Below are 22,775 nucleotides of genomic sequence, written 5' to 3'. Positions count from 1 at the left end.
GTTTACATTATTGTATTTTGCACAACTCTGTTGCTTGTGAAGCTCGCACACAAGAATTTCACTCACATGTACTGTACCAATGTACCTGCACATGTGATGTGACAATAAAAGTGATTTGATTTTGATTTGATTTGAAAACCTGCAGGACACCAGCCCTTGAGGCCTGGAGTTGGACACCCCTGATTTATCAACTGTGCTTCTCAATCTGTATCACTTCCTAGGCTGTATCCATATCTACTTTTTAATACTGCAAAGGCTTAGACCTCTGCAGAATACCAGTGCAGTGCACAACCTCAGTATACTTGATAGTGACTAATATGCCTTCTGATTCTATTTTTTAGTGATATAACTTGTTGAAGTCAGTCTAAGCTATATTCCGATACACTATGTCAGGTCTTTTCTTAACATGGGGATTTAGATACTTGACAAGTTGTTAGGTTTTGTATTGTTGTTTGTCATTTATGCTTAGAAATATTTAACCATATAGGCTTAGAGGTGTATAATCAATTGTGTAGTGATAGGATGTGTGATCTTTAGCAGGCTACAAAGGATTGGTGCACATCCTAGGAGCATAAGAGAGGTCCTATCTTCTCTTTGTTGATATATGGTTGACATATGGTATAGCAAACACACGTATATCTCTTTAAGTATAAGAGCCTTTTGTTCAGATGGACCCGCTAGACTCCTGGCACCAGCTTTGGGGAGTCTTCACAAGGTCACATCTTGACCTCACACACACACACACACACACACACACACACACACACACAGTATTCTTTGTTCACATGTATACCTATGTAAGATGTTATATGTTAATGACCCTATGCATATTCTAGGGGTGCAACGATATTCGTATCGATATTGAACCGTTCGATACAGTGCTTTCGGTTCGGTACGCATATGTATCGAACAATACAACATTTGTAATTTATTTTATCAATTTTCCTTCTGACGATGCTGTCTGTGTTGAGCGCTCAGTGAATCTGTGTTCGACTACTCCGCCTAGGCTGCACTGTCCAGCGCAGATCCACTGAGCGCTCAACACAGACAGCATAGTCAGAAGGAAGAGCGCAGGGCACCTCCCCCACCCTCATTCAGATCTGGCGTTTGGAATTACTTTGGTTTTCATGTGACGTATGACCCTGAAGGTAAGCGAGTCATGGACTAAAGTAAAACAGTATGTTGGATGTGCCATGCAATGCTCAATTACATTGGTGTGAACTAGTGTGCTAGCGCAGTTAGCTCGTTAACGTGTTGGCCGTCTAGCCCCATGCACGGAGCGATCGGCGGTAGCTCGTTAACGGAGATTTGCCGTGTTGTGGCGTTAAGGTCATTTCAACGAGATTAACCTGAAAGCACTAGTGGGAACACGACGAATATGACTGCACATTTACGCCGACATCATCCTAGTGCAAAGACAAGTGGAAGCAGACAAAAAAAGCAAGCATGCTACTAACTTTAGCCGAGTCATTTAGACAGCTGTTAGCACATGATTCTCCTTATGCTGCTGAGAATATAGCCCAGAAGAAGCGGATAGTATAGCTTTTATTTTGGAAAGAGACATTTCTCTGTAATAAACTCTCTTTTCCAAAGATGAGTGATTCCTCAATCAGATACAGGGCTTGCAATATCGCTAGCCCGACGTCCCGGAGCTAGCGATTTTTTCAGTCGGGCTACCAAAATCTATCTCTTCCCTGCCCGTCGGGCTATTGTAGGAAAAATATATGTCAATGCTTTTGCATTCTTTCAGAAATGTAGCTGGGTAATTATTTCATTGGCATCGGTGAGCCACTGTCAATATGTGACATATTGAAGTCGCGTTTGAATTTGCGCTTGTTTTTTTGCTTTCACTTTGCAATCGTGCGAACTGTGTATAGAGAGCGACAGCACTGATCTGTGAGTGATGATAATTTGTGCACCAATTCCTCTGACATCGTCTTATTAATCGTTAGCTTACTATGCAAACATGACAAGTGAAATCTCCCGCAGCAAGCTTAAACATGTGAGAGGTTGATCGCGCAGAGAATCACTGAGCTTATGTGAGTGAGTGTGTAAAAGCATTTCAGTTCTGCTGAGCCAAATAAGACAGGTCAGGGTGAAGAAGTGACAGCCAAAGAAAAGCTTACCACAAAACGGAGAAGTTATGACAAATCAGACTATAAGGCAAAAAGAAAGTGCAGCTTTATGGTTTCATGGACAAAAGAATTTCTGTGGCTGCGATATGACGAGCTAAATAACTAGGGCTGCACATAAGTGGTCCGCAGGTGCGCATTCGCTGTCAAAATAAAAAACACGCACAAGGGTTAGGGTTAAATTTAAAAACTGTACTTTTGAGTTAAAATATATATTTAGAATTTTAATAAATGACAAATTAAAAATGCATGAACATTTTTTTGTATCGAAAAAATATCGAACCGTGACACCAAAGTATCGAACCGAACCGAACCGTGAATTTTGTGTATCGTTGCACCCCTAGCATATTCATGTAACCTCAATGAAAAAGCAGTGTTACGGGGGAACGGACGAGAGCAACTGGGGTCAAGCGAAGGAACGGCGTTTGTCCGGTTCTCTCCCGTGCACGAGAAACATGAAGAACGTTGCCTACTTCGTGTCTTGCTTGCTGTGTAATTATATTGTCTTCAACGTTCCAGCGAATAGGTTCAAGCTACAAACCTATCATAAGTGTTTTATGGTTGACTTGAATCCTTAAAAATGAAAGATTACTAAATAACTATGTAAGGATTGTGCTCTTTCTCTCGCACCACTTCCAACAGAGTTTAACATAAAGGCAGTCTGGGAACCAATCAGTCTGTCTACTGACCAACTTTGATGAGCTTTACCTGATGGTCCTTGTTTACAAATAGTTGTAAGACATGTTAAAAAGAGATGAAGTTTTTGAGATTGTATTTAGGTAAAGGCATGCCCTCCATTGTTTTCTACACAGACTGTTTACTTGTATGAGACCAAAGCATTCTAAAATGGGATTGGTCAGTAAAACTCAGAGTACAAGCAGATTATAAATGAAAATCAAACAAATTACACAACCAAAAGTAATATCCCTCCCTTACAAATTCTGCATAGAGATTTGGTTAAGGGTAAGGCGATGGGGATAGAGTCAGCACAACAGGCTACAGACAGAGGGTTCATGGCAAGCTGTTTGACAGTTAAAGGCATCTATGTGCTCATGCAGGTCTCAGGCAGTTACATTGCAATATATAAAATTTAAAAAGTAAAGTGCTTCTTACTAATTGTGATTTATTTTATGCATGTATACAAACTATGCTCTTTTATTTATTTAGTTTTGTGACTAAACAACTTCATGTGTATATATTTATAAACTGTCATGAACCAGAGGTTCAAGCAAGATGCAGACCGAAAAGCAGACTCAAAAACCCACTTAACTTTTCACAAGTCTTTATTTACACAGCGAGAGTGGAATCTGGTTAAACATGAATACACATGAGGAGACACCAGCAGAGAACAGGTGTTACGGCCTCTGTGCAGACTGTCCCTCCTGCCTTTGCCTTTGCCTTTGTCTTTGCATTGCTGCCCTTTGCAACCTTTGTGTTTAGTAACTGCCTGTGAGATGTTTAGATGAGTAGTGTTAGTGTTATTTGAATATATAAGTTGTTTGTTATGTTCGTTTAAATCACCCTATTGCCTAGTGAGATGTTTCACTAACGGCTTTCGGTTGTGTTAATAAACCTTATGTTTTTCTTTTTATGTAACCCTCTGTCTCTGGGTTCATTTATGTTACATCCCCTGTAGCAGAGCCGGGTCGTAACAACGGGTCATCACGAGGAGTCACTGGCGGAGAATGCGAGCGGAACGAGAACCCTGAAACAGCAAAATAGCAAAAAAGCATTCATTCAGTTCAATGCATAATAAAGATTATATCTAAACCACATACACACAAAGCAGTCATCTTTATCGACTTATGTTAGTGCTGCCTGTGACTACCCGATAAAACATTCAAGGCTTTATAGGTGCGATTTTGAACAGCAGGCATATCTCTGGAGTATTGGGTGTTATGTTAAAGCTCATCTTTAGATTGTTAGTTAAGACCAGTGTTGGTCAAGTTACTTGAAAAAAGTAATCAGTAACTAATTACCGATTACTCCCCCAAAAAAGTCATCCCGTTACTTTACTGATTACTTATTTTCAAAAATAATTAATTACTTAGTTACTTAGTTACTTAGTTACTTTTTAAAAACACGATTTACAACCTGAATAGGTGATAAAGCGATAGATCTTTCAGCCCAATTCTACTTTTAATCCATCATACAAAATGTAATCAAATGGAAAAGTCTCTTTTTAAAACTTGTTTTATTAGTTTTAACCTTTTAACTTTATGCATCAAGCAAAAATGTAATTATATGCAACATTCTCTGACTGGAAGAAATTTGTTTAAATCTATTTTCTGCACATTCCAGCACATAAAATATCTTTTTTTGTGTGTGTACACTCACTCTTTCAAATAGATGCAAGTAAAACACAGCAGAAAATAAATAACATCAAAGACTAGCGGTCCTGTTGCTCTATTTTCACCTATAAAGCAGGAGTGGCATAGGCGGAGGTTTACCCTGGTGCAGGTGTGCCGGAGCGGTCAGTGGAAGAATCCGCGAGTTTCTCTGTGAGTTTCCCATTACGTCGTAGCGCACTCAGTGCTTGCTTGGAAGTTTAGGGGGGTTTCGCTTTAAAAAGAAGTTTTCTTCCCACGCACAACAGACACTAATGTTTTTGTCACTTTTTATGGAATCAAACTCAAAGTAAGGTCAGTACTTCCAAGCTTTAAACGCTGCACGCTCATACTCTCTCCTGCACTGGATATATGATCCACTGTTGATCTGCACACAGCTGTTGTCACGAACGTCGCACTCGCTTACGTCACTGTCATGAGACATCCTTGCAAAAAAACTCACGGTTTTAGTAACGCAGTAACGCAGCGTTCCTACAGGAAAGTAACGGTAATCTAATTACCATTTTTGCAATAGTAATCCCTTACTTTACCTGAAAGTAAGGGATTCGTTACCTGAAAAAAGTAATCAGATTACATTAACGCGTTACACGTTACTGCCCATCTCTGGTTAAGACTTAAGGGTTTGCGAAGAATCAAAAATGTATTATCATCTCACTAAGAACATGCACAAACGTGCACGTGGAAATCAAACATAATCGCTCTAATTGATCATTGCAAAAAACAGTATGTGCTCTGTGTTATGACATTTATGCTTGGAACCCTAACATCATCTATTCTTGGCAGGAAACAGTGGTGAAGATCTTTTATGTACAACGCCACTCTGTTTTTTTCCTTCTTTCTTTAGAAATAAGCTAGACCAAAATGCTCACTGAAATGTTGGAATATTTTTAATATAGAGCTAATGAAGTGGATAGGACTTGATAACAGTTTGTATAGACACTATAGGGTCAGCAATGGCAACTTCAGTAATATTCCTAGTTGCCCATTTAATTGCAGTACTTGTAAACCTGTCAAAAACAAAATAAATGCAGAAGTTTTGGCACGAGATATGTGAAGATTTATCAAAGTGTCTGAAATGTAAAATTCCAACCTCCCCTTTAGTATGCTTGTTGGGAAAATAGGATGAGGTCACTACAGAAACTAATACAGTCCACATGGTTTTTACTGCCCCATGCATCGCCAAGAAAACGGTCCTCATGAACTGGAAAAATAAAAATAATCTTAATTCTAGCCAATATAGAAACCTTCTAATAAGATAAGATAAGATAAGATAGAACTTTATTAATCCCTCGGGTGGGTTCCTCTGGGAAATTCAACTTCCAAAAAGCACAGCAACGACCGAAGTTACAGTTACAGAATTGTTATATATATATATATATATATATATATATATATATATATACACACACACACACATATATAAATACAGAGACAAATATAAATAAAATATACAAAGGGGATAAATAGAATAAATAGGAATAAAAAATAAAAATACAAGTGAATTGCACATTTCAAGTATTGAGTCTATTGCACTGTTGACTATTTACAAAAAGTATTGCACAAGGTATTGTACAGTGAGGTGAAGAGGCACTACAGCTTAGTTGTTCCCCCCTCCTTTGTCCTCCTGTTTCCCCTCCCTCTCCCCTCCAGAGAGGAGTTAAACAGTTTGATGGCGTGTGGGACAAAGGAGTTTTTAAGTCTGTTAGTTCTTGTCTTGGGGAGAAGCAACCTGTCACTGAACAGACTCTTCTGATTGTTTATGGCCGTGTGCAGAGGATGCCCAGCATTGTTCATAATGTCCAGCAGTTTCTTTAATGTCCTTTTCTCTGCCACTGTCACCAGAGTGTCCAGCTTCATGCCGACCACAGAGCTAGCCTTCCTGATCAGTTTCTCCAGCCTGGATGAGTCCCTCTTTGCTGTGCTGCTCCCCCAGCACACCACAGCATAGAAAAGTACTCCAGCAACCACCGACTGGTAAAACATCCTCAGGAGCTTCCTGCAGATGTTAAAAGACCTCAGCCTCCTGAGGAAGTACAGTCGGCTTTGGGCTTTTTTATACAGGTGCTCTGTGTTGCATGACCAGTCCAGTTTATTGTCCACCCACAGCCCGAGGTACTTGTACTTGTTGACCACCTCCACCTCCTCCCCCTCTATCTGAACCGGCAGTGGACCTTCTCTGGACCTCCCGAAGTCCACAACCAGTTCCTTAGTCTTTGAGGTGTTGAGTTGCAGGTGGTTTGTGTGACTCCATGCGACAAAGTTCCTCACCAGACTTCTGTACTCCTCTTCCTGATCATCCCAGATACACCCCATGATGGCCGTGTCATCTGCAAACTTCTGAATATGGCATAATTCAGAGTTGTAGCAGAAGTCAGAGGTGTACAGGGTGAAGAGAAGAGGGGACAGCACAGTTCCCTGTGGTGCTCCTGTGCTGCTGACCACAGTGTCAGACGTGATGTCCTTCAGCCTGACGTACTGTGGTCTGTCGGTGAGGTAGTCGGAGATCCAAGCCACCAGGCAGGGGTCCACCTCCATCCTGTTCAGTTTTTCCTGAAGCATACAGGGCCGGATGGTATTAAAGGCACTGGAAAAGTCAAGAAACAGTATCCTGACCGTGCCTTTTCCCTCATCCAGGTGTATAGATCACATTAGTCTCGATATAGCCTCTGCCACCACATTAGATCAATCCCTCTGGGCTCCTTTGATCGGCTCCATCACCTAGCGGGGGTAGGGGGTCATGGTTTGGTCCCGCCTTAGCTACTGTTGTTGATATGGAGTTGGGACGGGCTTAGGGCGCCTGGAGGACCCCTAGAGACGTTATCCCTGGAGGGCTTAACCCGGGGGTTGTGTTCATAACCTGGTTAGTGGCTCTGGTCGCTCTTAGAGGTTGTTCTCCTCGTGGCTGCGTGCAGCGGGGCTGAAGGATGGTCTGTACTGGTGGACGTAGGTTACTGGCCTGGTGGCCTGGCTGCCCCTGAGTGGATCCGGGGCAGGCGTGGGGGTTTGGGGTTCGGGGGTGCTTCGCCTCCGTGCTAGGGCTCTGGCTGGGCCTTGGGGGCTTCGGTCCTCGTCGGTGTGTCACCGAGGTTGTGAGCGGGTGGGTGCACGGGGGCTCAGCCCTGGCGCAGGGGGCCTCTTGTGCATCGGCCTAAATGGGGGGCTCTTCAACTGGCGGGGAGGTTGTTCCATCCTTGCAGGAGTCCACTCTGCAGGTGGGGGAGAGACATAGGAGAGGTGGAGAATAAACTTAACCTGGGTGTCTGTTGTCTTGTATACTCTGGGAGAAGATTGAATGTTGGGGTGGGTACAGTTTCCTGTCTGTGTACTCAAACCTACCTCTGGCGCTGGTGCCCACCTCTCAATTTTAAATCCATGTAGACATTGAGGGTTCTCGGGAGGGGCCGTGCTCTCTGGCAGCAGCACCATGCTCTCCCTTGTTTTAAATGCACTTTAGAACAACATGCAGCAACACTACACATGAGCGGGAGGAGGGAGGTATGGGGTCTTCACACACCCCCATTCTCTGCTAGCCATTGGGGCAGGGGGGCTGGGAGGAGATGTTGGCTGTCCGATTGGCCTCCCTGCTGCTGCGGAGGCTGAGACGGCTCGCTTGCCTCCACCCTAGGGGGAAGGGTAACATCTCTTGGGCCTGGGTTCTGTTTCCCCCTCTGGGGGCGAGGGTACCTGGACCCGGGCGGGGTATAGTGTATGTTTGGGGAGTGTGATTGTGTGTACATGTCCATTTATGTCAATCCTTACGTTGGGTGAGTGCTGAGTGTTTGTATATGTGTGCATGAGGGTGGGAATGCATGTTTGTGTCTGTGTGTGCCTGTTTGTCTGTGTCTATATGTCAGGTCGGGTCTTAGACTCCACCTCTCTGGGAACTCCCAGGCCCTCCAAGGCCTATCTCCCCTCACCACACTCCCTGCCGGTGACTGATGCCCTCAGGGGTCGGTTCATTGGTGGTTCTTGGTGTCCGGGGCTGGGCACTCAGGTATGTACCAGCTCGCTCCCGGTGGCTACCTGGCGGGGCCTGGTGCCTGTTGCTCGGTCAGGCCTCCTCCGGGATGCGGGGGGCCCTCGGGCCTCCGGCTTCTGGGCCTGCGGCTTCTGGGCCTGCGGCTCGGTTCACTCTGGCACAGCTGGGTGCCGGCAGAGCCGGCGGGCACGCCGGTGCAGCCCCCTCTAGCTTCTACTCGGTGGCTACTGGGTGACGCCTCGTCTGGGGATCCTCAGCCCTTCCCATGAGGGTGGCACGGATGCCCCTCCGGTGGTCCTCCTTGGGCTCTCGCACTCTGGGGCCTCTGGATGTCTGGGGCCTGGATCTCCTCCATGTCTGCTTCATGCCCTGGGGGACGGGGCTATGGCTCTCTACATCCTCTTGCAGACCATTACATGTGGAGACCATTTGAATACAAGCGCACTGATCCACACAGGTATGCACACGGGTGTTCACTGCTAGTAGACTTAAATTACACCTTTCTTGGCTGCTACTTCAAAGCACATTGTGCGCTGTCTGTCCTGTGTGCTGCACAACAACATTGAATATTTAGTATTTACTGCTGTTTACACTTAGCTAGATTAATGCGATGGTGTTGTGTTTAGTATGTTGCTTTGGTTTTTTTTTTTTGCTTGTTTTCTATTCTTCTTCTCTCAACAGGTGATCCAGGAGATTTTTTTTCTCCCCCCCCCCTTTCTCACTGTCCCTCTCCCCTTCTGTTTTTCTTTTCCTTCCTCTTTCTTTCTCCCTTTCCTTTCCCTCACTCATGTCTGTCCCGTCTGTAACATCTGAAAATAAAAATATAATAAATAATAAAAACAAAGATCGATCAAATGGACCAAAACGGCAATGCCACGGTGATCCATTTGGCAAAGTAAATCCATTGGGTATCCTTGTTGGTCTTCAGACAACAATTCTGATGGCTAAAGAACCAAATGGGACAGGCCAAAAAAATAAATAAATAAATAAATAAATAATTGAATCCACTTGAGTCCCCAATGTTAAATTATTGAAGGTATTTCAGCCCCAAAAGATGAGCTTTTACCATTTCATTTCTTTTCCAGCGTAACAAATAACCACACAGAAACTTGTGGATGAATGGTGATAAACCTGGTAATTATTTATGAGTATTATGTTGTCATCCTATTATCCAATTAGGTCAAAAAGCCTGATATATATAGCCCAGTATCACACAAAAGACAGGGGGTCATTTGATCCTGTTTTGTTTTGGGGCGATCGTGGCTCAAGAGTTGGGAGTTCGTCTTGTAATCGGAAGGTTGCCGGTTCGAGCCCTGACTCGGACAGTCTCGGTCGTTGTGTCCTTGGGCAAGACACTTCACCCGTTGCCTACTGGTGGTGGTCAGAGGGCCCGGTGGTGCCAGTGTCCGGCAGCCTCGCCTCTGTCAGTGCGCCCCAGGGTGGCTGTGGCTACAATGTAGCTTGCCATCACCAGTGTGTGAATGTGTGTGTGAATGGGTGGATGACTGGATATGTAAAGCGCTTTGGGGTCCTTAGGGACTAGTAAGGCGCTATATAAATACAGGCCATTTACCATTTTGTTTTGTTTTGTTTTATTTTTAGCGGTGTGCATTAGTAAAATATCTCTGTCATAAAATATTCTAGTGAAAATGATTACGATTGGGAAAAAAATCAGCAATAAAAATTATATTAACCTGTCAAGAGGAGATATAGGACACCGGAATAAAGATTTATTGTATATAAACTAAAGTCATAGTGAGTTACTAAAATTACTCACATTCTACTTGATGTTCATTCCTCTAAACTGGAGATTTAAAGAAGAGAAATGTAGTAAGGAGCCTTAATTAACTCATTCACTGCCAGCCATTGGCAGTGAATGAGTTAAACCCATTGACTCATTCACTGCCATTGACGGCTATAGACGTCAATGGCAGTGAATGAGTTAAGATGTTATTGATAGATATTGTCATGTTCCTAGGTCGCAGACCCATTGTTTTCAGTTTCTTCTGTCTCTGAGTTTTTGTATTATGATCTTAGTTCTCTTTGTTGCCCCAGTTTATTCTTTAGTCTAGTGTCTTACTTTGGCTTTCTTGTATTCTATTTAGTTTTCTGAGTAGTTAGTTAGCCGCTCTCTGTGTCTCCCTGTTATTGTTCTCTGTGTCTCCCTGTTATTGTTCTCTGTGTTTCTTAATTGCTCTGTCTCCCCTAGTCAAGTCTGCGTCTATGTTACATTTCCTGTTTTACTTTGAAGGTCTGTGTCCTACGTGAATGTATTGAGTTTCGCTTCCCTTGGGTCTGGTTATGTCCGATTTCTCCCACCTGTGCTCCCCTTCTGTGTCTCATTCCCCTCGTTATTTCCCAGTGTATTTAAGCCCTGTGTTTCTCTGTGTCAGTGTCGCGATCTCCCTCATGCTCCCTGTGTCTCTTGTTAGATTCTTCTCAGTTTAGGTTTTGTAGACGTTCTTTGTTCAGCAATTAAAGCTGCCATTTTGATTCTAACCTGTTTCTAGTGAGTTTGCGTTTGGGTCCATTTCCTCCCTGCACACTGCCGGATCATGACAGATATATGTTTAAATCAGTCTGAGTTATGTAGCACACTTCACATAAACAATGTACTGAATATAAATAGACACTATGATAACTGGAGTGTGCAGAGTTTCCGTGAGCAGTTTCCTGCATCTTGACTCATGTGTGTGGAGTGTTCATAGCATCAGCATCATGTTTTTGTTTATTTGTTCTGTTGGGTTGAAAAATAAATAAACTTATGATCATACTCATGGATCACCATGGCACATATCATCAGCCATATGATTTATTTATGCACATGAAAAAAGTGAGTGTGAATGTGTCTGACGTCACAGTGTCTTTGTGCACTGCAGCCTTGAAGAGCGTGTGGAGAAGGCCAGCCCACATCAGCAGCACTTAAGATATGCTCTGGTGAATGGCTTTCCCCCACCCCTTGCTGACACAAAATGTTTATTCTTTAGCTTGCCCTGTTCGACAGCAGCCTGTGCTCCAGACCATAGATTTAATTGAGGTGGATAATTGTTAAAAGTAATCTGCATTAAGCTTAGGGTTGCTCAAATTCAGTACAATGACATATGAGATGAAGTAAAATAGGCAAATATTTAATGGAATTATATATTTAAATTGTTGTATTATTATTATTATTATTAGTAGTAGTAGTAGTAGTTATAACAATAATACTAATAATAATAGATATTAAAATGGAAAAAGATGATTGATAATATACAATGTATATGAAAGTATAAAAGTTCATATTCTATGAAAATAAAGTTTTTATTTGATTTTTGTGAAAACAGTCACACAACGAGAAAAACGTGTAATTGGAAGTTTCCATTTACTTTTTATGCAAAAGAATATAATGACAAGCAATAACTAAAAAATAAAGTAATAACCTAGATTCTTTCAAAAAGCACTACAATATCTGTCATCAGAAAACTTAATCAGCATTTTTTAAAAGACTCGACAGAGTGACTGAATTAATGTCAGACAGCAGGATAAATACGGGAAAATAAAACAATTAAAATGTTTCAGCATGTTACATCAGATTCTTTTGAAAGAGTGCATTAAGATGAAAACATCCTATTCTTTAAAAAGTTCAACACCTTTTCTCGAATTTCCTTTGTTTTCAAACCGTAGATGATTGGATTCAGTGTTGGGGGAAAAATTAAAGTTGACAAACCCATAAATCTTCTGAAATGGGGTGAAACATTATTTAGTCTATATGATATGATGGTGAAAAGACCAAGACACTCCAACAAGAGAAAAACAATCAGATGTGTAGCACATGTCTGCAGAGCTTTGGCTTTTGTATCTGATCGTTTAGATCTAAAGCAAGTTATGAGGATGCGGAGATATGTGTAGAAAACAATTCCATTAGCCACCAATTGTGAAAAAGCACTTATAAAAAGGCCATAGATGTTGTTAATAGTTGTGTCAGCACAGACCAAAGTCAACAGAGATGCATTATCACAATAGGGGTTTGTCATTTCAGATCGACAACGAGGCAAGCGCAAAAGTAAGAAAAAAAGCACAGCAATTAAAACTAAACAACTCATCCATACAATGGTGATTATTCTCATGATATGGGCATTAGTCATCACAGTACTGTACTGCAGTGGGTAACATATGGCAATGTATCTATCATATGCCATTGCACTCAGATTGAACACAGTGCCTGCTGCATAGATATGGATAAAGAAAGCTTGAGCAACGCAAGCTGAGTATTGCATTATCCCACTGTTTCTCAGTATTTCTTTGATGAGCTGTGGAAAGAGAGCTGATGACCCTATAAGGTCATTAATAGGAAGATTCAGCAGAATTAGGTACATTGGCTGATGCAGAGATTTATTCAGCACAATGGTGAGGATTAGAGTAAGGTTGCAAAAAAGTATGATCATGTAACTCAGAGTTGCAAAAAGAAATGCAGGCAAAACACTCTCAGAGGAGAGATTAAAGACATTAATCTGTAAAAAAGAGGATGTGTTGTATCGGTTGTTCATTTTGTTGCTTTTTCACACTATAAAATTGAGAAGTCAATCATCGCTTCTTTGCTAATGAGCAAGACAATATTTACGTACCTCAAAGGACATAATAGAAAATATATAAAAAGAAGACATAGGATTAAATGTTACAGTTCAGTTATAATCAACAAACTCTATCCTCCCTCTCCAAAGAACTTCATATACATTTCATGTCATGTAATTTGCACTCTTAAAAAAAACAACTTAGAATGTTTTGACCTTAAATTTAAATAACTCATAGAACACACACACACATATATAGGAGTCAATCGCTTCAAAGAAGAAAAAACATTGTACATATGCACAACATTGTACATACACACAAAGCACTCATCTTTATCCAGTTATGTCAGTGCTGGCAATGACAACCTAGTAAAAGATTCATAGGGATTAAAGGCTTTATAGACGTGACTCTGAACAGCAGGCAGTTCTCTGGAGTATTAGGTGTTATCTTAAAGTTCATCTTTAGATTCACATGGTCTTAACCACTGCTGCACAAATGTTATATCATGTCATTAATTACCTACACAAACATCAACAACATATCAACAGGTCAGCTTTCATCATTTTATCAGTTTTTCAAGATTATCTGTAAGCACATAGAAACTATTTTTACTAAACTTGACTTACGCATTGCCTATCATCTGGTCTGTATCCAGGAGCGGAGATGAATGGAAAACCACATTCAATATAAAACTTTATCCTCATTAACGCTCCAGTTTTCCTGGTATTAGTAAGTGACATTCTAAGAGATTTTCTGAGCATCTTTGTGTTCGTATGTCTTGATGGTATCCTGACTTTCTTCAAAAAACCCCAGGAGCACTGTGTCCATGTCCACTCCATCCTGCAGCGATTCCTCGAGAACCGCTTATATGTCAAGGCCAAGAAATTTGTTCCACTCTCCTTCTGTCATTTTTCTGGGTTATATTTTGGCAGGAGGACAGGTGAAGATCGACCTGTAAGTGAAGGGCTCACTTCCACATCACACAAGCACCCACCACACCTCACCTCCACCAAAGTCCTGCCTGTCTTGTCCACTGAAGCCAAAACTGCCTTTGTCTTACTAAAACACCTGTTTTGATCCACCCAGATACCGCAAAACCATTTATCATAGAAGTAGTTGCATCAGACTCTGGAGTCAGGGTTGTTCTCTGTTCCCAGCGTTCTGGACTAATAGGTAAGCTGCAACTTTGTGCATTTTTCTGTCACCTCCTGCAGAGAAAAATTACAGTATGATGTGGCCAACTGGGAGATGTTAGCAGTGAAGTTGGCTCTAGGGAAATGGAAAGAGGGGGCTGAACATCCTTTTAAATGGTAAAATGGTAAATGGCCTGTATTTGTGTAGCGCTTTACTTAGTTACTATGAACCCCAAAGCGATTTAAACTACATTCAGTCATCCACCCATTCACACACACACATTCACACACTGGTGATGGCAAGCTACATTGTAGCCATAGCTGCCCTGGGGCGCACTGACAGAGGCGAGGCTGCCGGACACTGGCACCACCGGGCCTCTGACCACCACCAGTAGGCAAGTGTGAAGTGTCTTGCCCAAGGACACAATGACAGAGACTGTCGGAGCTGGGGCTCAAAATGCCTTTCCCATAAGCTCGCTCCATGTTACATTGGACCATACGAGATTGAAGCTATCATCAGTCCTGCGGCAGTTACAGTAAGCTGCAGTACATTCCAGTCCTCTGTGCCCACGACTTGTCAAACAACTTTGTTTAGATAAACTTGTAAATCTTATCGCTAAGTCAGTCCCTAGACATGGAGAGGATTTATTGACATCAGCAACTTCCTTCACTCGCTGGTGATGCCTCCTGTGAAGGGCCATAGTCTTCTGCATTGTTTCTTATCCCTCCTCATCTCTGTAATTTCTATTGCCTGGGCCCCTGACTTTTCTACACTTTCATTTATGACAGGGGTGTCCAACTCCAGGCCTCAAGGGGAAGTGTCCTGCAGGTTTTAGATGTGTCCTTGATCCAACACAGCTGATTTAAATGGCTAAATTACCTCCTCAACATGTCTTGAAGTTCTCCAGAGGCCTGGTAATGAACTAATCATATGATTCAGGTGTGTTGACTCAGTGTGATATCTAAAACCTGCAGGACACCAGCCCTTGAGGCCTGGAGTTGGACACCCCTGATTTATCAACTGTGCTTCTCAATCTATCACTTCCTAGGCTGTATCCATATCTACTTTTTAATACTGCAAAGGCTTAGACTTCTGCAGAATACCAGTGCAGTGCACAACCTCAGTATACTTGATAGTGACTAATATGCCTTCTGATACTATGTTCTTGTTGAAGTCAGTCTAAGCTATATTCCGATACACTATGTCAGGTCTTTTCTTAACATGGGGATTTAGATACTTTACAAGTGTTTTATGGTTGACTTGAATCCTTAAAAATGAAAGATTACTAAATAACTATGTAAGGATTGTGCTCTTTCTCTCGCACCACTTCCAACAGAGTTTAACATAAAGGCAGTCTGGGAACCAATCAGTCTGTCCACTGACCAACTTTGATGAGCTTTACCTGATGGTCCTTGTTTACAAATAGTTGTAAGACATGTTAAAAAGAGATGAAGTTTTTGAGATTGTATTTAGGTAAAGGCATGCCCTCCATTGTTTTCTACACAGACTGTTTACTTGTATGAGACCAAAGCATTCTAAAATGGGATTGGTCAATAAAACTCAGAGTACAAGCAGATTATAAATGAAAATCAAACAAATTACACAACCAAAAGTAATATCCCTCCCTTACAAATTCTGCATAGAGATTTGGTTAAGGGTAAGGCGATGGGGTTAGATGCTCTTTTATTTATTTAGTTGTGTGACTAAACAACTTCATGTGTATATATTTATAAACTGTCATGAACCAGAAGTTCAAGCAAGATTCAGACCCAAAAGCAGACTCAAAAACCCACTTAACTTTTCACAAGTCTTTATTTACACAGCGAGAGTGGAATCTTGCTAAACATGAATACACATGAGGAGACACCAGCAGAGAGCAGATCATCACGAGGAGTCACTGGCAGAGAATGCGAGCGGAACAAGAACTCTGAAACAGAGGAGAGGAAGATTACTGGACTGGTAAGGTGATAGAGGAAAGCTGGAGGTTAGTACTGACTGAAGGGAGTTTTGCAGGCCAAAATTTGAGACGCTTCGGGGAGGGTACCTGTGGGAGTGTCCAGAGCAGGGCATGAACACTGAAAACGGTGGAAAGTCTTCCAGAAAAGTGGAAAGTTTTCCAGATTCTCCAGAGGGGTCTAGTAAAGGCACGATGGGCAGGAGGGCATGCATGTAAGCAAGGTTATGGATTCTGAGAGCAGTTTGCAGGTGAGGAAAGCAAGCAGGACCAGCGCTGGAAAAAGAATGGTAACCGGGCGTCGATCTGGGAGACTGCGACCAGGAGCTGAAGCGCATAGAAACAAAGTTGCACATGAAGAAAACTGGGATGAAGCTAAACATAAGGGACGCCTAGTTATCACTAAGAGGTAGCAGGATGAGTGGGAGGCAGTGCTGGCCAAAATAACCCTCCTGCTGATTTGCTAATGAATGAGATACAGGTGAGACACCAGAACCTCTGAGGGTGGACACCAGAAGCACTGGAAAATCCCTAGCCACTCCGACAGGCCATGACATAAACCACAACACAAATATCTCCCATCTTTTCTCCATTTTTCTTATGGACCATGAGTATATTTTCTGTAATTCAAAAAACTGTATAAAAATAGAATCTAAATATATTATCATTTATAATAAAGATGATCAGAAAAATGTACTTTGATGTATTGAGCATGTGCAGTATATTGTCAATATATTGACATCACAAAACGCATCACAAAACCAAAACAAAAAGATCAGGATAAAAGTAACAACAAGTTTTCATAACTGCAGTACGATGTAGTCAACAATCATTCATTTAAAGTGGGATGAATGTTTATCTCTATATTTTAAGAATCGCTACATCTTATAAGTGTTACTGAGTCAAACTACATTAGCAAAAAGGTCAGACACAAAAAATCCACAATAATATTTCCTGTAATACAGGAAACTGCAGATTTTTCCACAGTGATGCAGATGGCGTATGTGTCTGTTCTTGTGTGTGTCATTATTTTACATAACTTCTTCATGTGTAGCTCTTACAGTTTTCAAAGTGCTGATCAGATGACGCAGTGTTTTCATTTTTATTGCAGCTCAAAGAAGATTTTTATGATTTGATTAACAGTAAGCAAATATTCACATAGATACTCTATTTTTTAAGACTCTCAGGAGAGTGCTTCGTATTTCGTTTGTATACAACCCATATACGATTGGATTCAGAAGTGGAGGTACAGTAAATATGAGCATGCCCATGATCTTTTGCATGTCAACCGAAACATTTTTGAATCTGTGAGATAAAATCGTGAATGTTGCCACAACCTCAAACATGAACAGTATAACTAACTGTGCGACACACGTGTTGACAGCTTTTGCCTTTGTTTCTGATTTCCTTGTAACCACACATGCAATGAGAATTTTAACATAGGAATATGCCTGAATGGATACGCTTACAACTTGTATAACAGCAGTGTTAAACAGCCCCATAATATTATTGACTGTTGTGTTTCCACACGTCAGCTTCAGGAGAGATGGGTTATCACAAAACACATTCATAACAACATGTTTGCACCTGGGAAGTCTTGCCTGCAAAGAGAACAGTGATACAATCAAGACAAAGTCGAGGCCCCAAACTAGTACAATGATACAACTAATAAATCTTGGTGTCATGACAGAGCTATAGCGTAAGGGCATGCAAATAGCAACATAACGGTCAAAGGACATTGCTGCAAGAATAAACAAAATGCCACCACCATACATGTGGAGCAGGAATGCCTGTAAAACACAGAGATGATAGTCTATTTTGTGTGTCTCTGTAACAATATCTGAAAGTACTTTTGGTAACATTGCAGATAGTCCTATGAGATCATTGAGTGGAAGACTAAATAGGATGAAATACATGGGTTTGTGAAGGTTTCTGTTCAATATGATTAAAGCCAACAAGGTCAGGTTGCAGGAAATTCCAAAAATACAAACTGAAATGCCAAGAAAAAATATAGGATACTTTCCTCCAGGTGGGATAACAAATGGATCAAGGGTTAACTCGGAACTAAAGTCAAAGGACTGGTTTTCCATTTTAAAGTTAGAAAAAGACAACTGTGAATTTACTAAACATTGTTACTAAAATATTTTCACATTATAATTAAAATCAAGTTAATATTTACAGAAATCAAGGGTGCCATTTTTCAAATGTAATGTTGCCTAAAGTGCTCTGAACTGTTGTGCTTCTCTTGCTTTATTAAAGTCACCTTGACCAGAACATGTAACGTCACCCCGTGACATGTATACTTCTGGGATTATTAATGGATTTACAAAGATAGAAAAAAAATATATTTTTGTTAAGGTTGTATTCAGTATCCAAATCAAGTACTAAAAGTTTTACTTAATTTAGCTAAATAAACTAATGTTAAGCACATTACTATTAAAATAACCACCAGTAAACTACAGGGTAAATGCAGGAAACATAAGGAATAAACTAAAATGTTTCCGACACAAAACAGTCTGTTTGTTCCAGTTCCAGCAGTATAGAATAGAATAGAATTCAACTTTATTGTCATTGCACATGTCACAAGTACAAGGCAACAAAATGCAGTTTGCATCCATCCAGAAAGTGCTTAGCAATAATATAGATATATTACAAAATATATATTAGCAATGAAATAGATATATAGACATATTACAAAAATGGGTCCATTATAGGTATGAGGGTACAAAATTATGGTCTTAAAAAATTATGCGGGTCTATTATGTACATGGTATGAAGGTATGTTATAAATATGCTATAACTAAAAGTATGTACAGGCTGTAGTGAGTGTACAAGCTATGTACAGGCTATGAACAGGATATAAATATGAAACTGTATAGAAATATGAACTATACAAGTTATAAACAGTTGTAAACAGTTGTAGAACTATAATTATTATTGAACAGAATTATAGAGTAGTGCAGTTTAGATCAGTGAGATATGTGGCTATTTCCTACAGAGATTATATAAAGTGCTAGTGGTTGTGAGTGGTGGTTCAGTCCATGTTATTATTGTGTGTATGAGGGTACCGTTGGTCATTTGTTTGTTTTTGTCCGTTGTGTGTGTGTTCAGTTATAGGTGGTTGTGGGTGTGTGTGTGTGATAAGTCCATGAGTTTAATGTCGGTCAGATGTCAGGAGGCAGAGTTCAGCAGTCTGACAGCTGTAGGGAAGAAGCTGTTCCGGTACCTGGTGGTCTTAGTCCGGAGGCTCCTGTAGCGCCTGCCTTAGGGCAGGAGGGTGAAGAGTTGTTGATGATTTTCCCAGCCCTTTTCAGACACCGCTTCCTGTAGATGTCATTTATGGCAGGAAGTGGTGCTCCGGCAATGCGCTGGGTGGTTTTCACGATACTCTGCAATGCCTTCTGGTCCGAGGCAAGAGCAGCTCCCATACTAGACTGCTATACAGTTGGTCAGGATGCTCTCAATGGTGCAGATGGTGCACCTTTACCTTTCAGTTAAAGGTGAGATGGGTTAGAAAGTTTCTTTCAGTTTTTATAGATGTTAGATTTCTTTAAATAAGATGATGGTACCAAATATTCAAATGTGGCTTCTTATTCCTTATTGGTTTTCAAAGATGTTTCCAAAATAGTAATTCTACCATATGTTGTTTGAATTTTACAAATGGCAAACAATAAAGTCTTATTCATATATAGATAGATAGATAGATAGATAGATAGATAGATAGATAGATAGATAGATAGATAGATAGATAGATAGATAGATAGATAGATAGATAGATAGATAGATAGATAGATAGATAGATAGTGGCTTCTATCTCCTCCTTTGGCCAGCCTATTACCCCAGCAGGGTACCTGATCACGGGCAGGGCGTACGTGTTGATGGCCCGGATCTTGTTCTTACCATTCAGCTGACTCCTCAAGACTTGCCTGACCCTCTGCAGGTACTTGGTGGTTGCAGCTTTTCTAGCGGCCTCTTCATTGTTCCCATTCGCCTGCGGGATCCCCAGGTACTTGTAACTGTCCTCTATGTCTGCAATGTTGCCTTCTGGTAGTTCAATCCCCTCAGTTCTGACTACCTTCCCTCTCTTTGTTACCATCCGACTACACTTCTCCAGTCCGAACGACATTCCAATGTCATTGCTGTATAGCCTGGTAGTGTGGATCAGTGAATTGATGTCTCGTTCACTCTTGGCATACAGCTTGATGTCATCCATGTACAGGAGGTGGCTGACAACTGCTCCGTTCCGTAGTCGGTATCTGTAGCCAGTCTTGTTAATGATCTCACTGAGGGGATCTCACTGAGGGGGGACTGGTGAGTGTCAGCACCACAGTCCAGGATGAGACAACGAACATCCAAGAATACATTGGGAAGATGGCCCCAACTGACCGAGTGCTCAGTGAATACCTCAGGCAGCAGAAACCCAAGAAAGAGGAGGGAGACGAGGAACCGTCATGGAAGGACAGGCCCCTGCACGGTATGTACCACCGGCAGATAGTGGAGGTGGCTGATATCCAGAAATCCTACCAGTGGCTGGACAAAGCTGGACTGAAAGACAGCACAGAGGCACTAATCATGGCAGCACAAGAACAAGCTCTGAGTACAAGATCCATAGAGGCTGGGGTCTATCACACCAGGCAAGACCCCAGGTGCAGGCTGTGTAAAGATGCCCCAGAGACAATCCAGCACATAACAGCAGGGTGCAAGATGCTAGCAGGCAAGGCATACATGGAACGCCATAACCAAGTGGCCGGCATAGTGTACAGGAACATCTGTGCAAGTATAACCTGGAAGTCCCAAGGTCAAAATGGGAGATGCCCCCAAGGGTGGTGGAGAATGACCGAGCTAAGATCCTGTGGGACTTCCAGATACAGACGGACAAAATGGTGGTGGCTAACCAACCGGACATAGTGGTGGTAGACAAACAGAAGAAGACGGCCGTAGTGATCGATGTAGCGGTTCCGAATGACAGCAATATCAGGAAGAAGGAACACGAGAAGCTGGAGAAATACCAAGGGCTCAGAGAAGAGCTCGAGAGGATGTGGAAGGTGAAGGTAACGGTGGTCCCCGTGGTAATCGGAGCACTAGGTGCGGTGACTCCCAAGCTAGGCGAGTGGCTCCAGCAGATCCCGGGAATAACATCGGAGATCTCTGTCCAGAAGCTAAGATACTGCGCAGGACCCTGAAGCTCCCAGAGGACCCGAGCTTGAAGGATAAACCGCCCGCAGGGGCGTGCTGGGTGTTTGTTTTTTTTTATAGATATATATCGATAGATAGATAGATAGATAGATAGATAGATAGATAGATAGATAGATAGATAGATAGATAGATAGATACAAATGGCAAACAATAAACTCGTATATATATATTATTAGTAAAGATATGTTGGTATATAGTGCTACAAATAATACTTTAAAAGTATTTCTTTTATATACTTTTATAACTGTTTTATAACATAATTGCTGCATTAGCATAACAATACCTTATACCATAAAGTAGTGCCACAGAAATAATAAAAATATATTTTTATTCAGCTTAAATATAATTTCAGCTCTTAAAATAAAGAGCTGTAATAAAACTTTTATAAAACTATTATGTAACTGGAACCACTTTAACTAGGCAGAATTACAACAGCCAAATCCCTGATTACTTTGTCAAAACATATTTTTAATGAGCCCCTTAGAAGTTTGATTAATTGATGTGTTATTAACTGTCTCACATTTTAATTAATCCCTGGACAAATGGTAAACCTCTAGTCTAGAATGATATACTGTTTTACTTGCTAATGAGGATTGTTTTTCAATAATACTCCTGGGAGGTGTGTTTGACTCAGATGTTTACAAGTTGTTAAGTGGAGTTGCATAATAATGTGTGAACATTTGATTTTTTTAAACTTTAATCATGAACTGTGAAATTAAGTAAATTATTTTTACACCTTGGGTACTATAACACTGTTTATTATTTTTTCATAAATATATAAATTATTACAATCATTTATTGTTTTTTATGTACATTCATTTGCACTGTAGGAACAACAGTTCCTTCTGACATAGTAATTTATTAATATTGAAGTAAAATGTTTTACAGAAAATGCAGAAAGACAAAAACCATGTTTAATGATTTCAATGTTCGGCCTTTCCAGAAAGTATGAAAGAATACTAATTAAAACAGAGCTCTGAAGTGATCACAGCAGGCAATGGGGAACAAGGACAATTTTTACTCACACAAAAGGGCAGTAAGGACATTAGGACTAATCATCTTCCCCTGGGAAATTGATATGATGAACCCTTGAGCTGCTTTGATAATTCATTTGACCCACTTATTACATTATTTTCCCTTTTTTAGTACTGTTCCACAGAAAAGGACATGGGTTGAGTTTACTGTCTCGGGCCTTTCTATGTAAGGTTAAGGTATTTTTCTGCTTGATTGTTTATTTGAGTGGTTGACTTATCTGATGACATGGTTCACTGGGACATAAACATATTCACATTTGGGGAATTTGAAATTGCCCCAGTCCCTGGTTCATTTTCAGATGTTAATGTAGATATGAAATATTGAAAATATTTATTTATTTATTTTTACATGTGCTTATGCTTTTATGGAGCACTCATTGAAATACATGGAAAATCATGGAAATATATGGAAAGAGGCAGGGTAAATCCTGGACTCCAGCTTGCCAC

At 41.0% G+C, this 22,775-nt stretch overlaps 2 protein-coding genes across 2 annotated transcripts; both read right to left on the bottom strand.

Moving 5' to 3' along the window:
- Positions 1 to 12,049: 12,049 nt before the first annotated feature.
- Positions 12,050 to 12,985, bottom strand: LOC146560077 (olfactory receptor 52D1-like). Its single transcript, XM_085245006.1, has one exon. The coding sequence runs from the start codon at positions 12,983 to 12,985 to the stop codon at positions 12,050 to 12,052; it is 936 nt and encodes a 311-aa protein (XP_085101132.1).
- Positions 12,986 to 17,252: 4,267 nt separating this feature from the next.
- Positions 17,253 to 18,188, bottom strand: LOC146560076 (olfactory receptor 52B2-like). Its single transcript, XM_085245005.1, has one exon. The coding sequence runs from the start codon at positions 18,186 to 18,188 to the stop codon at positions 17,253 to 17,255; it is 936 nt and encodes a 311-aa protein (XP_085101131.1).
- Positions 18,189 to 22,775: the final 4,587 nt, after the last annotated feature.

The sequence above is a fragment of the Mchenga conophoros genome, linkage group LG14 (genome assembly GCF_057382185.1).
Source record: "Mchenga conophoros isolate Kocher_MC1m ecotype Shallow Benthic linkage group LG14, M_conophoros_male_GT1.1, whole genome shotgun sequence".
Taxonomy (NCBI): domain Eukaryota; kingdom Metazoa; phylum Chordata; class Actinopteri; order Cichliformes; family Cichlidae; genus Mchenga; species Mchenga conophoros.
The sequence above is the reverse complement of the archived record's forward strand: the minus strand, read 5'-3'. Positions and strand labels throughout refer to the sequence as shown.

Excerpts from the sequence above, each read along its gene's own strand:
- LOC146560076 (XM_085245005.1), bottom strand. The coding sequence starts at position 18,188 with ATGGAAAACCAGTCCTTTGACTTTAGTTCCGAGTTAACCCTTGATCCA.
- LOC146560077 (XM_085245006.1), bottom strand. The coding sequence starts at position 12,985 with ATGAACAACCGATACAACACATCCTCTTTTTTACAGATTAATGTCTTT.